This window comes from Neolamprologus brichardi, chromosome 4 (assembly GCF_056152115.1).
Source record: "Neolamprologus brichardi isolate AB-2024 chromosome 4, ASM5615211v1, whole genome shotgun sequence".
NCBI classification, from domain to species: Eukaryota; Metazoa; Chordata; class Actinopteri; order Cichliformes; family Cichlidae; genus Neolamprologus; species Neolamprologus brichardi.
This window is the reverse complement of record NC_142107.1, coordinates 16,076,032-16,089,427: the sequence shown is the minus strand read 5'-3', so window position 1 is coordinate 16,089,427 and position 13,396 is coordinate 16,076,032. Positions and strand designations below refer to the sequence as shown.

Genomic DNA, 13,396 nt, shown 5'->3' with positions numbered 1-13,396 from the left:
ACAGGCCAGTGAATATGCTAACCTCAGAGCTTCTTTATGCAGATAGGTTTTATCCATTTAGTTTTCTATTGTTGGCTATCTGAATCTCTGAAAGGGCACATTAATCTAAATCCAGCATTTTAGTCACCCTTTAACCCAGTATAGACAGTGGTTGCCCTGTATTGTTCATCTTCATGCCATACACACATACATATTTATCTATACTCTGCAGTATATCCACTAGATACCTTGTGATGTTTTCTATTTTTAATTAATTTCTTAAATGTGTTACCATTAGCTTATGCTAGTTATGTTAGTGGAGTTTAGTTTTTTCTTCGCAACAAGTGGAATAGGTAAAAAAAGAAGAAAAAAAAAAGAGTCATCTGATTTATTTCAGTCGTGTTTTGAAGCTTTATATAAAGCCAAAAGTAATCGTATGAACCTGAGGTTTCTATAGCAACCTAAACACAGGCTGCTGCCGTGATGTGAACTTATACTTGTAATAACAACCATTTCTATTTTTAACATTGAAGATAACCTCAATCGCTGCGTTGAACACTAATCGAATTTGAATTTGTGATGCTGGACATACAGATTATTTTTGACGCATTTTTCACATACATTTTAATTCATTGTATTTTTTAAGATAACTTAAAGAGGTTTATTGATTTAGGATTTTAATATTTTTAAGCAAAATTCATATCACATAATAGAAGCTGATTTGTGCTCTTTATTAAAGACTTGATTTATTGTCTTCATTAAGCAGTGATTCGACCTGACAGTATCGCACCTTTCTCTCATTTCCCATGCCAGCTTCTTGGTGCTGCAGCTTCCCCACTGAGTCTCAGCTGTGTGCATACCCTGAGCCCTCATCATTAGAGTCAGGCTGTTGATCTTTGTTATCCATTCAGACGCCTGCTGACCTGGATGCACTTTCACTTTAATTGAGAATTTGCAAATGAGGCCGGGTGGATTTAGACTGCTCCATCCACGGTTGTTGACCCAGTAATACAGTCGGCTGTCAGAGCCGAGCCCTTTCCGAGCAGAGACCTGCACATCGGAGGTGAACTTTTTAATTCAGTAGAGCAAATTATGTTTTTACCTCTATGTGAGCTGTTTTTTTAACAATGTGGAAAAGCACAATACACTGTCAGCAATCAGCTCAACTGGCGGTACAGCATATAAACCCACCAGGGTTTGTATTTAAATTTATATTTTGCTGTTGTTGTTGCTTGATTACTTTGCTGTCCGCTTCCACATCCGTCAAGAGAAGTAGTCTTCATATTTCACACTTGACTTCACTGTGTTTTGAATCCCCAGCTTGCTTAATGGCTCTGACTTCTCAGTGTCACGGTATCGAGGCTCTCATTTTTTAATAATGCAGAATAACACAGTCAATTGAGAGTGACATTAAACAGAAACCCCTAATGCAATAAAAGTCAACACCTGCTATTGCAAAGTCAGTCAAGACTAGTATATTTTAAATTTTTGCTTTACAAGTCCTTGAAACGAGCAGGACCTACCATGTTTTACTTTATTTTCCTGACTTCCTGGCTGTCTTCCCAAAACCTAGAAAATCTTAGTAAAACTTTATTTCTTTGTGTAGTAATTAAATTTTAAAAGAGCTCAGTAAAGTAGCTGAGAATCTCAGCTTTTAGCATGTCAGTCAAATAATAATACTGCACTTATTTGAGACTTCCAGCATCACATGAGTAGTTGTTTTTGCATTCAAACAAGAATTTAGATCGTATTGTGGGAATAACCAACCAGGGATGGAAAGTAACAGAGTAGTTCTGTGCATGCACTATTAAAAGAGGCAGTTGTGCTTTCCACTCAGATAAATATTGTAAAGTTGACTGTTTTACAAGCTCTGCAAAATGTAATATGGTCTCCTAAATAGGTTATTTAAACATAGGCTATATATAAACATCCTAAAGTGTATTTGTTCCAAACAGCTCCACCTGTCAAGTATCAGAGGAGGATGAGCCAAAATGCAGACTCCCAGGCAGACTGAATAAAAAAAGGAAAGCCCTTTATTTCAGCTGATACAAATCCAAAGAAAGAAAAACAGAATCCAAAACAGGCAGAAAACACATGGGGAGGAAAACAGATGCTGTGAGGACAAAGGGTACACATACACACTGATGGTGAATTAGGAATTTAAACACAGCTGGGAAGAAATGAGACACAGGTGCACACAAAACAGGGAAACACACACAAGAATAAGCTTGGCACAGGGGAAAGACACAGGAGGATAGACAAAAAGGAAACACAGAGGATAGTACTATAAACAGTACTAAAATATAGCAAAAACTGAAGCTTCAAAATACTGGGGATAATTGAGAACAAAAAGCTACCAAACAAAACCCACAGATCATGACACCACACTGATCAGGATAAAAATTATATAATATTTATATACACAAGTTCCAAATAATGACCATGTGTGGAAGTAGTCACAGTGAGACAAATTTTTAGGTTTCAGAAGTTCTTTTAACTCTTGACAATATTGAGAGGCAATATCCTTATTGTAATCATTTCAGATAGCCTAACCCACCTGTTTACGTTTTTGTTTATGAGGGACAGCGATTCACAGGAAAAGTAGCTGATGGGATGCTCCAACCTCCAGAATAATAATGATCAAGTTTCCTTGATCGGTTTCCTCAAAGTATGTTTTGCTGATCCTATTTTTGTCCTTCAGTCAAACAATTTTTTTCATCACATACAAGGTCTTTAATAATCAAACTCATCTTATCTTAAAGACCTCATAGTACCATATCACCTCAATATAACCCTATGCTCTCGGATTGCTGGCTTACATGTGGTTCCTGCGGTTTTTAAAGTAGAATCACTACTTTTTTATTTTTGCATTTTTCTATAGCCTTTCCTTTAACTGATATAAATATCAGTATGTATCTTATATCACAGTACATATTATCATTGTAATGAATGAACATGACACAGAGTGAAACATTGTTGCACAAGGATGTTTCATGAATTAAAATGAATTAAAATGTCAAATTTAATTAGCCGGTTTCTGGCATTTAGAGCATTTTGGATCAGATATTGGAACATTTTGAAAATTACTCAGTTTGTAGTTAAGCCTTAGTTTAAAGATCAGTTTTGGATTTGGTTTTTAGTTGTGGGAGTTGTGGAAATTATGAAAATCTAAAATACTACAAGACAGGCAACCTCTAATGCACATTTAGTTGTGTCAGTAAGCACAATGTTACAACACTTGGTCAGCACCTGTAAGGATTGCATTGTAGTACGCTGGGACTCCATTTAATTTCATTTTTCAGTGGGCAGGATAGTTCCACAGAATTAAATAGCTAGACTTTGGCCAGCTGAGATCATGGGTTTGTTGCAGATGTGAAAAGATTTCCTGGTTAATGTTGTATACCCTCACTGGCCACTTTATTTGGTAAAACTTGCTAATACTGGGCTGGACTCCCTTTTACTCCTCAAAACATCCTTAATTTTTGAAGATAAAAGGGGTGATCTGCTCTGATACTCATCAGACCACATCATGTTTTTACAAAGTTTTTTTGTCCACTTTTGAATGTCAGCCTCACCTTCTTGTTCCTAGCTGATAGGAGTGACACAGTGTGGTCTTCTGCCACTATAGCCCATCTGCTTCCAGATTCAACATTATATTTGAGTTAATATTGGCTATCCAAAGCAGACTGGCCATTCTTCTCTGAACTCTGGCATCAACAAGGCATTTTCTCTCTCACTGCCAGTAGATATTTTCCCTTTTGGAGACCATTCTCTGTAAATCCTAGAGATGGTGGTGTGGGGAAAAAACACAGACAAGCCTGTCTTCAACAACAATCTTGTCACATTCAAAGTCATTTATTAAATGACCTGTTATCCCAATGCTAATTTTGGGTTTGATCTTCAGTCGGTTGCCTTAACCATGTCTACAAGCCTAAATGCGTGAAATTGCATTTTTTTCCTAAAAATAACCAAATAACTACAGAGAAGACAAATCAAACACAAAAATAAACATGTAAAAAAAACAAAGTGGTCCCACACATTTTTACAACACTTGAAATGTTATAGTGATGCGTTTCTTCATGGTAATGAGACATGCTGTGATGCATGGCCTGGGGACACTAGCACTAACAAAAAGACATGACGCAGAGCAGGACGTGGCAGAGATGAAGATGCTAAGATTATCATTTGGGTGACGAGAATGGATAGAATTATGAACAAGTATATCAGAGGGACAGCTGAAGTTGAGACATTCAGAGACAAAGGTGACGATAAAATTCTGAGATGGTTTGGACATACAGTGGAAGCATAGTGGATATACTGGGCAAATGATGTTAAATATAGAGCTGCCAGACAGGAGAAAAGAGGAAGACCACCCTAGAAGATTTGTGGATGTAATGAAGCAGGACAAGCAGAGAGTTAGTGTGACAGAAGAAGATACTAGGACATAGTTAGATGAAGGCAAATGATCCGCTGTAATGACCCCTAAAGCGAGCCGTCAAAAGAAGAATAAGATTGTGCATGCTCAAAGAGCTCTGAGGGGGGCACATCTTACTTAAAATTGTGAAAACAGTAGGTGATAAGTGGGGGAAAAGTTGAAGGAAGGAATAGCCATTTACTCAAAGTATCCAGGAGAATTGTCTTTTACCTCAGCAATCCTTTAAATGTGTCTTTGTGTCAGATTTCTTGTTGACTCTGCTTTTGTTTTCAGAAAGCATGGCAAACCTTTACTTTAAACCTGACAGTGGTCTGTTTTAAAATATGTCAGATCCACAGTCAGCCACTGACCCACGGAATGAGAAAGTAAAAACTGTGAAACGCAACTGGGAAGCAACCAAGAAGTCTTGAGTTGGAAATAATTTCACACCAGGCTACTTTTATGTCTGTCAGTACCACTGGCTGCATGAGCGACTGCAGATTATTCCACGTTATTGAATGGAAAGATTCAATCAGAGCTTTTGTGATTTTATCTCCACGCTGAAGCCTCCCACCTGTAATGTTTTGCTGCTTAATCAAATGTGTAATTAGAGTATAACAAACAGTCTTCTGTGTTGTTTTGAGGGGTTCCCTGTCATAGAGATCTCAGTTTATGATTGGAGCCACAGGCTTATATTATGGATTGACATCCATAAGGAATTAGATTAAAAATAAATAAATAAATGAACCAACATTTAACTTTACTAGAATGCATACAGACGTCACTTTGTCTTTCATACCGCAGATGACAGCGATGTCTGCAATATTAATTACTATGTATGCACCGCCATCATGTATTGGGGTTTGAAGTGAAGGGCTTCTGTCATCTTTGCACTCTCAGTCAGTTCATGTTTATTCTGAGATATTCTTTTAGACAGAAGACATTCTTGTTTTTATTTGTTGTCCTTCTGATTTACTCTCCAGACAGGAAATCATAATTGAAGCATTTGAATGAATTCGGAAAATAAATTACAATAAAATGAGGTTTTAAAAAAAGGGACCTGTTTCCTAGCAACATCAAATCAGTTTGTTATTCTGGTAGCGTGCGTGCATGTGTGTGTGTGTGTGTGTGTGTGTGTGTGGATGAGAGATGGAGAGAACGATTTAACTTAATACATCTTTAATATATCTTTTTGATGTATCATGTTAAAATTGACTTGATTTGCATCATTTGTGCTGTACTGCTTCCCATGAACATGTTGTCCCAAGCCCCCAGAAAGAAAAAAAAAATATCCCAGACTGTTTGGACAAATCCTCAAGCTGACTGACAAAAGATGGGACAGATTTCTGGATACAAAAATACTCTGGGCAATTCAACCCGGATGTGGAGAGAACCGAGTGTCTCTAAACACAAGTCTTAGTGTGGAATGAAGCTTATTTGTACTATTTGTGCAAATGAAAACTGAAGCTCCGTGAAACAAAGCTCCCAATCCCTTGTTAGTGGAACAGGCTTTGTCTTTGACAGACTCGGTTTGGGGGTTTCTTTCAAATGCTGTCTGAGGAGGTTTACTTACGAAAAACAGCTGTGGTTTTATTTTCTGTATAATGCAGGAGGATGGTTGAAAAGTATAGCTATGGGTTTTATTCAGAACTGTTTTAATGTAGAGCAAATTCAGCAGCTGTCCTGGTTATCAGTTAATTGCTGGATTTTTTTGTTGTTGTTGTTGAAATGTCGCAAAGTCACTTAGACAAAAGAAGATACCTTTGGTTTTGGGAGTTTTGATGGGAATACGCAAGAAATCCTGAAGCAAGTTTGAGTGTCGAATTTTTTAATGAGTAAACATTAAATAATGCTTAGCTAGTCTTACTGACTAATGAACATTCAACAAGTTCCAAACATATTCAAAAAGATTGGGTTTTTTAAAGTTTTATTTTTATTTTGGGGATGTGTTGAGGGAAATTTGGGATTTAGTATCTGACCCAAAGAAATTTCAGATTAGATTAGTTGGGGATCAAATCACTAAGGCAAGATTCACAGTGGATTCAGGCTTTCCAGAATTTTGAGGTCAGGATATCTTTACTAGGGCAATTGTCATAGCAACTATAACCAGTCATCAAAAGACTAGCTAGCAGGGCTTTGACTAGTGTTAGCATTAGCCAAGCTTGCTAATGCTTGTTACTAACTTTGTTTATATCCAATAGCTTGATTATTCACTGCAATGATCAATTATAAAAAATAAACAGATGGGCCAATTCATGCTCTCAGGATATTTGCATAAAAAATTTAATTGTCTAACAGCCATGCTGGCACTTCAGAAGTTGAATTTCTCTTGACTTTCGCCATGTGTAGCGTAAGAAAAGAGAATTCATTTCAGCAATGCATGACATCACCCACTCAAAGTGACAAGAAGTGAGAACACTGAAGCCTGAAATAAAGCCATGTGAATCCTGCCATAATGACCAGTAAGGCTGCAATGACTCAGTCACCTGAAATGAGTTGTCGACTTTTTATGGGTTGAAACTGTAATGAAGAAAATACTCTTTAGAAAATATTCATACATACGTCTTTTATTCCCTCCAATGGTTTCTTGGCTGTAGATTAAAAAAAACAACCACCGAAGACCTAACATTAGACACTGATATTGGGAGGGCTGACCTCACTGTCAAGCTGTACACCTCACTTTTCTTTTTTTTGTTTTTTGTTTTTTGTTTTTTGTTTTTGGGGGGGAGGGGGGGGGGGTATACCAAAGGCATGACACTCAAAGATAAATCAAATACCATTGCAATGCAGTGCTTTTCTCTTTATCCCTGTTCACTCTTATAAACCCATAAAAAAAAACACTATGTGGTATAGTTATAGCCATGCATGAGTGTCATGTTAAAATGAATGTTTTAGTGACTCTGATATGATTATAAAAGTTTACCCAAGGAAACTTTCACTTTTCCAGTTCAACTGGGCCTCACCCCAGTGGAAACTTCACCAACTCACCCAGCATGGCAGCAATTAGTATCCATTAAAAACCTCATGGGTTTACCATCTGCTGCCCCACCACTGTGATATTCAGTAAGTGCTGGGATGTGGGATGCTGGGATGCTAATAAAGGAGTGTGTCAGGGCCTCTGTGGACAGTTCTTTCGAAGTATGCCAGGATAAGAAAAGAGGTAGATGTGGTGGTAGGGTTAGGTGGTGGAGGTGAGAAGTTAAAGGCAGACGGCATGGCTGATCTGATGGTTCCGCTACAGCTCACATAAGAGCGGCTGCCGGTGTCTGTGAATTCCATAAAGGCTGAGGGGAAGATTCCCCCTAGAGAGATTTGGACGATACTGGGAGAGATGGGGTGTAAGTGGTGGTGGTGGTGGTGGTGGTGGGGATTCCCAAGGTGTTCAGCCAGCTCAGTGAATGTGCCCGAATCACCATGACAACTGGGGCTGGCGGGAGTCCGGGGATTCACTCACACCTGGAGGAAACAGAAACATCATTTGCATTTTGCACACAGCCCAGCTCATAGCAGATTAACATGGTTCATGCAGGGTGCAGACATGCTGCCTTTTTCTTTTTTTAAGCTTGAGACAAGAGGGTGTTTGATAAGTAATAAAAAGCTGAACGGTAGGCGATGGAGTCCAGTAGTTCAACATTAAAAGAAAAAGATCCTCTTTATTGACAGATGCTTCTTCAAAGTGTCTGCAAACAGGATGCTGTGTGATCCCACAAATGTCACTGAATCCTGCTGTAATTACCATCCATAAATAATTTAGGTTGATCAGATTGTGTGTGTGTATAACAGAGTACAACATGCATTTCAACTCACTTTTTTATATTCCCTCTCTATCTTTAGAGATAATCGATTTTCAATGTGCTCCGTCTACTTGGCAGGATTTCAGAGGAGAGCGTGGAGTTTTTTGAGCGTATGAATGCCATCCTGCAGAAACAGGAGAACATGATGCGGGCGGCCCAGGCGGAGGTAACCCCCACCTAACTTCCGCATTTCTGTCTGTTACAGGCTTGAAACATGTACAGCGTGTGTAGCGAGTATAGATCTCTGCGCTGTCTTTCAGCCCACCACCATGACCACTCTGACGTCTATAGACAGACGGACTAGGTTAAGCAGGGCGCTCAAAGGGCTGGAAACTCGGCTGTGACAAACTGCTGTCGAGGCTGTGTTCAGTTTCTCCTACTGCCAATGCTAGACAGTGATGCTTTTTAAAAATTTGTAGCAAATGCTTGATGATTTCATTTCCAAATTGCTGTATTGCTGTCAGCAAAATAGCCAATAAGCCCAAAGCAAACTGCTGACTGTGATCAAAACAGAAGGTATATTCACTCAGCATGCCATTTATCATATTGTCTTCTGGAAACATGATTTTTTTGTTTGTTTGTTTTGTTTTTCCCCTATCCGTCGGTGGCTAAATTTACGCTTATTTATTTATTTTGTTTGTGTGTGCAAGATAGAAAGACAATTGAACTCTGAATTTCTATTCCACCAGAGGGATCAAGTTGAGTCAGATTCATTTGTATAGCGCTATTCAAACACAAGGTAAGTCAAAGGGCTTTACAGAGGGCTTTCCATGAGAATGAAATTGAGTGACATCCCATTCTTAATACATTGGGTCTAATCTGATTTCAGCCCATTCATTTCCACAAGGTTTAGGAGTTTGTTTATAGAAGTTTTTGACCATTTTTCCAGGAGCACAGAAGTTTGGACATTGATGTTGGCACTGATTTACGAGTTGTCCCTTGTAAACCCGTCCATAACTATTGACCATTTCTCCATTCTTGAACCAGTCGTCAGTGGAAGTTCAACTTCAGTTCAGTTTCAACTTTCGGTCTGGTTGTGATCATGTTGTCTTTCAGCACTTTTTGATGTTGTGCAGAATACATTGCTGAATCAATAACTACAACCTGACTGGCTCCTGAGGGTATGGGGACAAGACCATAATGTTTTTATGCCTTTATAAGGTTCTTTTCATAGCTGTCATTGGTCAACAACAAACAAATATTTGTGGGCCAATGACTTTGATCCATCATCAAGAGCACTTTCCTTTAGGCACGGTTTTTATCCTTGTGTTCAGTGGCAGGTTTGCTGTAATGTTCTTTTTGGAGAACAAAGGCATTTGACTACCCTTCAGTTTTTATGATTTTTTGACACCACCAATTACCTGCAGATCCTGTTAAATTATTTCGTTTTTTATTCTTTTTCGCAAAAGAGGGCAGCTCTTGTGGTGAGTTGTGCATTCATGGAAAAACTGCAAATCATTTGAAATCTGTGACACAGTAGAACATTTTTAATCAGATATGTGTCTTGAAGATAATTTCCATGAAATTTCCTCAGTTTTCAGTGAGGCTTCTTAGATTGTAATTTTTGCTTTTGTGTTTTTAGTTCAAAAAGATTATTATTTTTATATTGTTGTATTGATGCTATTACCCAAATAAATGGGTGTTGTACTTCTCCTACCACTGGAAGATTTTTTAGGTTGAAAAAACAAACAAAAAAAGCCAAACATGTGTCTTATAAGTTCTTCTTCTCAACACAGCCTTTATCCAAGGCCAATTTTATTTTGGCTGAACTGGTTTTGTCCTCTCGCAGTGCCAAAGAGGGGCCTGCACAGTTCCACCACCCCAAGAGCATGTGGACCAGGCCTTTATCCCCGACAGAATCAGCAGGACAGAGGTGCGTGAGCTCAACTTCTCTGTTTTCATCTTATTTCAGCAGGGATTAAATCTCAAAACTCACAATATCAACACAGTTGAGACTTTTTATTCCTGCTTTTGATGTGCAGTGGAGCAGAACGCATAAGGGCAAAAGAACACGAGCTTTTTATTTTTGAAAGGTTGTTATTAACTGGAGTGTGTTTTCATGTAGCTGGACCTGCTTTATGAGGAAGCTGTGTACACGGTGGTCAACAGGGTTGGAGTGCCCTCACCCGAACATGTGAAAAGTGACGATGAGCTATTTGCTTACCTGCTGAAGGTATCTATTTGTCTGTCTGTCTGTCCGTCCATCCGTCTTTTTCTCTGTCTCATGGACACATGAGAAGAGCAGACTGTATTTCTTGAGCTTCATTAAATCTCTGTCAGTAACACTGATGGTAGCCTCAGAGAGAGCGTTATTTGTTGTGAGCGGGCTGTAAGAATCAGAGCAGATGCTCTTGGCTCAAAACTGATTAAACATCAAAGCCCAGTCACACTGTGTACTGATATTCAGCTGTTATATTACATTCATTCAGATGATGTCGTGCTAAGAATCGTAGTCTCCTTTTGTTTTTTTCTGCGGCATCTTTTTCTGGCTTTCTTGTTTTAACAGAAGGTTAGCTTCTGCCAGGGACTTTGACCGAATTATGTTTTTTATATTTCTGAGATGGTTTGTTAGATTTAAGCAGTAACTCTGTTATCTATTTTGTAGGTTTTAATCTTGCTACCTAAGAAACTCTAATTCAGATATGGTTAAAAGGTCTTTTTTGACTGACACTCTCCTCCTTAAAGGTTTTTGATATGGGTGAGGAAGAACATGAAATCATTCTCCAAAAAGTTCAAGAATCCAAGGTGAGATTTGTTTGTGGTGTTCAAGCAAATTTTGTGTCTTCTGTTATAGGACAGGCAGAATTCAGCTGCAGTATTATGTGACTTATATCAAATATGCTTTTTTCGGGTGAGCCTTTCCCGATATCCCTAAGTTAAAGTGAAACATTGTAGAAAAAAAAAATCAGCCATGCCCTCACAGGAGGTGCAGAAACCGAGCACAAAAACAAAAATATGTCCAAAATTTGTGTTTGATGTGCCATCAAAGGCACAGGAGCGCAGGGAACAGTTCACAACCCCTCAGGGGGCCGACCCGGAGGGTGATGGTCCAGAAATCCATAGTTTGTTAGATCCGGGGGCCGGCCCGGAGGCCGACGGCACAGGAGTTCATGATCAAACGGTTCAGGGGGCCAGCCGTGCGGACGGCAGTGGCGGCGATGGAGCAGGTCCGGGGGCCGCCCACAACGGCCATGACGCCCAGCCAGAGGCCTGGAAAGTGGCCGGTGATGTCGAGGAGATGACCGTGGAAAAGCCAGCTGTGCTAGGAGGTGGTGGCGTGGCAATAGCAGGACCAGACGAGGCAGGACCAGACGAGGCAGGACCAGACGAGGCAGGACCAGACGAGGCAGGACCAGACGAGGCAGGACCAGACGAGGGTGTGGCAGCTGCAGGCAAAGGAGCAGATGGCGGCGCTGCAAGCGGCAGCATGGAAGCCACAGGTGGTGGCTGAACGGACTCAGAGACGTCAGTAGACACAGAGAGATGCTGGATGGGTGCTCCAGAACCCCCAGCTGACGTGGCATGAGGCTGGGCGGGTTCCCCGGGCCCTCCAGCTGACGTGGCACGAGGCTGGGCAGGCTCCCCGGGCCCTCCAGCTGACGTGGCATGAGGCTGGGCGGGTTCCCCGGGCCCTCCAGCTGACGTGGCACGAGGCTGGACGGGCTCCCCGGGCTCTCCAGCTGACGTGGCACAAGGCTGGACGGGCTCCCCGGGCTCTCCAGCTGACGTGGCACAAGGCTGGACAGGCTCCCCGGGCCCTCCAGCTGAAACAGGCAGCGACGTGGGAGCCGCGGAGTGCTGAACAGACTGTTGAGCAGTTGACTGTGCAGATGTTTGGGCTAATGAAAGGGGTATAGGTGACAAGACTGAAGCCTGACCTGGAGGCAAAACTGAAGCCTGACCTGGAGGCAAAACTGAAGCCTGACCTGGAGGCAAAACTGAAGCCTGACCTGGAGGCAAAACTGATGACGGAACAAATGACTGAGATCATAACTGAGCAACAGACTGAACTATGGAATTGTGGTAGTGGTTGCTGACTTAACGCTGAGCCTCCAGAACACAAGGACAGGGGCTGGATAGGTTTGCCTGAGCCTCCAGCGGACACAGGAATGGGTACAGGCACCCGCCGGACATGAGCCCACCCACCCGAGGAGTAGGTACAGGTGCGGAGGTAGGCTGTGTCCTGGCTGGCCTCACCCTGGGAGCCGGGACAGGTACCCGCGACAGCTGGGCAGCTGCTGTCCCCACCCGAGGAGCTGGTACGGGTGCAGGGACTGGCAGAGCCTCAGCCAGCCTGGAAACCAGAGCAGGGACCAGCTGGACCTCAGCCTCACTCACCTGAGGGACTGGTACAAGTGCAGGGGAAAGCTGGGCCCGAGCTGCCCTGGGTGCAGTGACTGGAGCTCAGGAGAATTTTCACCGACAGTTTCTGTGTAAATGGGCTGGTGAGTAGCACCGTCCAGGGGTAAAGACACTCTAACGGTCTTATGAGATGCTGCCTGACCAGTGTTAACTGGGGTGGACACAAAAGCATGGTGAGCTGGGTCAAGGTGAAATGGTTCTGAAACACAAAACTCAACTTGATTCAATAGTTCTGAGGCACCGAGTCCAAGCTTCCTAGCCAGTTTTAATAAGCCAGATGGCACTCTGTTGCTAGTCACATTTTCCATCTGAGGCACAGAAAAAATACGGTGAGGTACTGGCGGAGCAACACTGGGAGTCTCAGACACAGAAGCAGGATTATCGAGGTTCAGAGGAGTCGGTTGAAAAACCAAAGTGTTCATAGAAGGAGCGTGATTAACCATGGATGAAATGGCAGTAAGTCTGGTACCAGAATGTGGAGAAGGTGGCAAACAGTCATTTTCACTCACAAAAGTCATCTGCTCAGCTGCCGTGGAGCAACGGCGGCGTGAACGCTGCTTTCTCCTGGAAGAGGGAGGAGACGGGTCGGCCCGCAAATCCTCCAGCGTTCTTGGTTGAAAATCCTCCAGCTCTTCACACAGGAGTGGCTGCTCAGGGTGGACACGTACGGTGGAAACAAGGAAGTCTTGAATGAGTGGGTGTAGTGCGCCAAATAGCCAGGGAAGTCCAGAAACCATTCTCTGCAATCGAATAGCTAGCTCCTCCTGGTATTCCTTAATAGGCAGGGCAAACCACTCCTGACATAGAAACTCCACCGCGTAAATCATGTCCTCCTGGAGCTCAGCGG

At 41.8% G+C, this 13,396-nt stretch overlaps 1 protein-coding gene across 1 annotated transcript in view; it reads left to right on the top strand.

Annotated features, from left to right (window-relative positions):
* baiap3 (BAI1 associated protein 3) overlaps window positions 1–13,396 on the top strand; it is a 53,858-nt gene that overhangs the window by 14,694 nt on the left and 25,768 nt on the right. Inside the window, exons 3-6 of the mRNA XM_087839932.1 lie at window positions 8,266–8,353; window positions 9,977–10,060; window positions 10,253–10,360; window positions 10,873–10,932. Of these exons, the coding sequence (XP_087696058.1) occupies window positions 8,266–8,353; window positions 9,977–10,060; window positions 10,253–10,360; window positions 10,873–10,932 (340 nt within the window). The remainder of the gene's footprint in view (window positions 1–8,265; window positions 8,354–9,976; window positions 10,061–10,252; window positions 10,361–10,872; window positions 10,933–13,396) is intronic.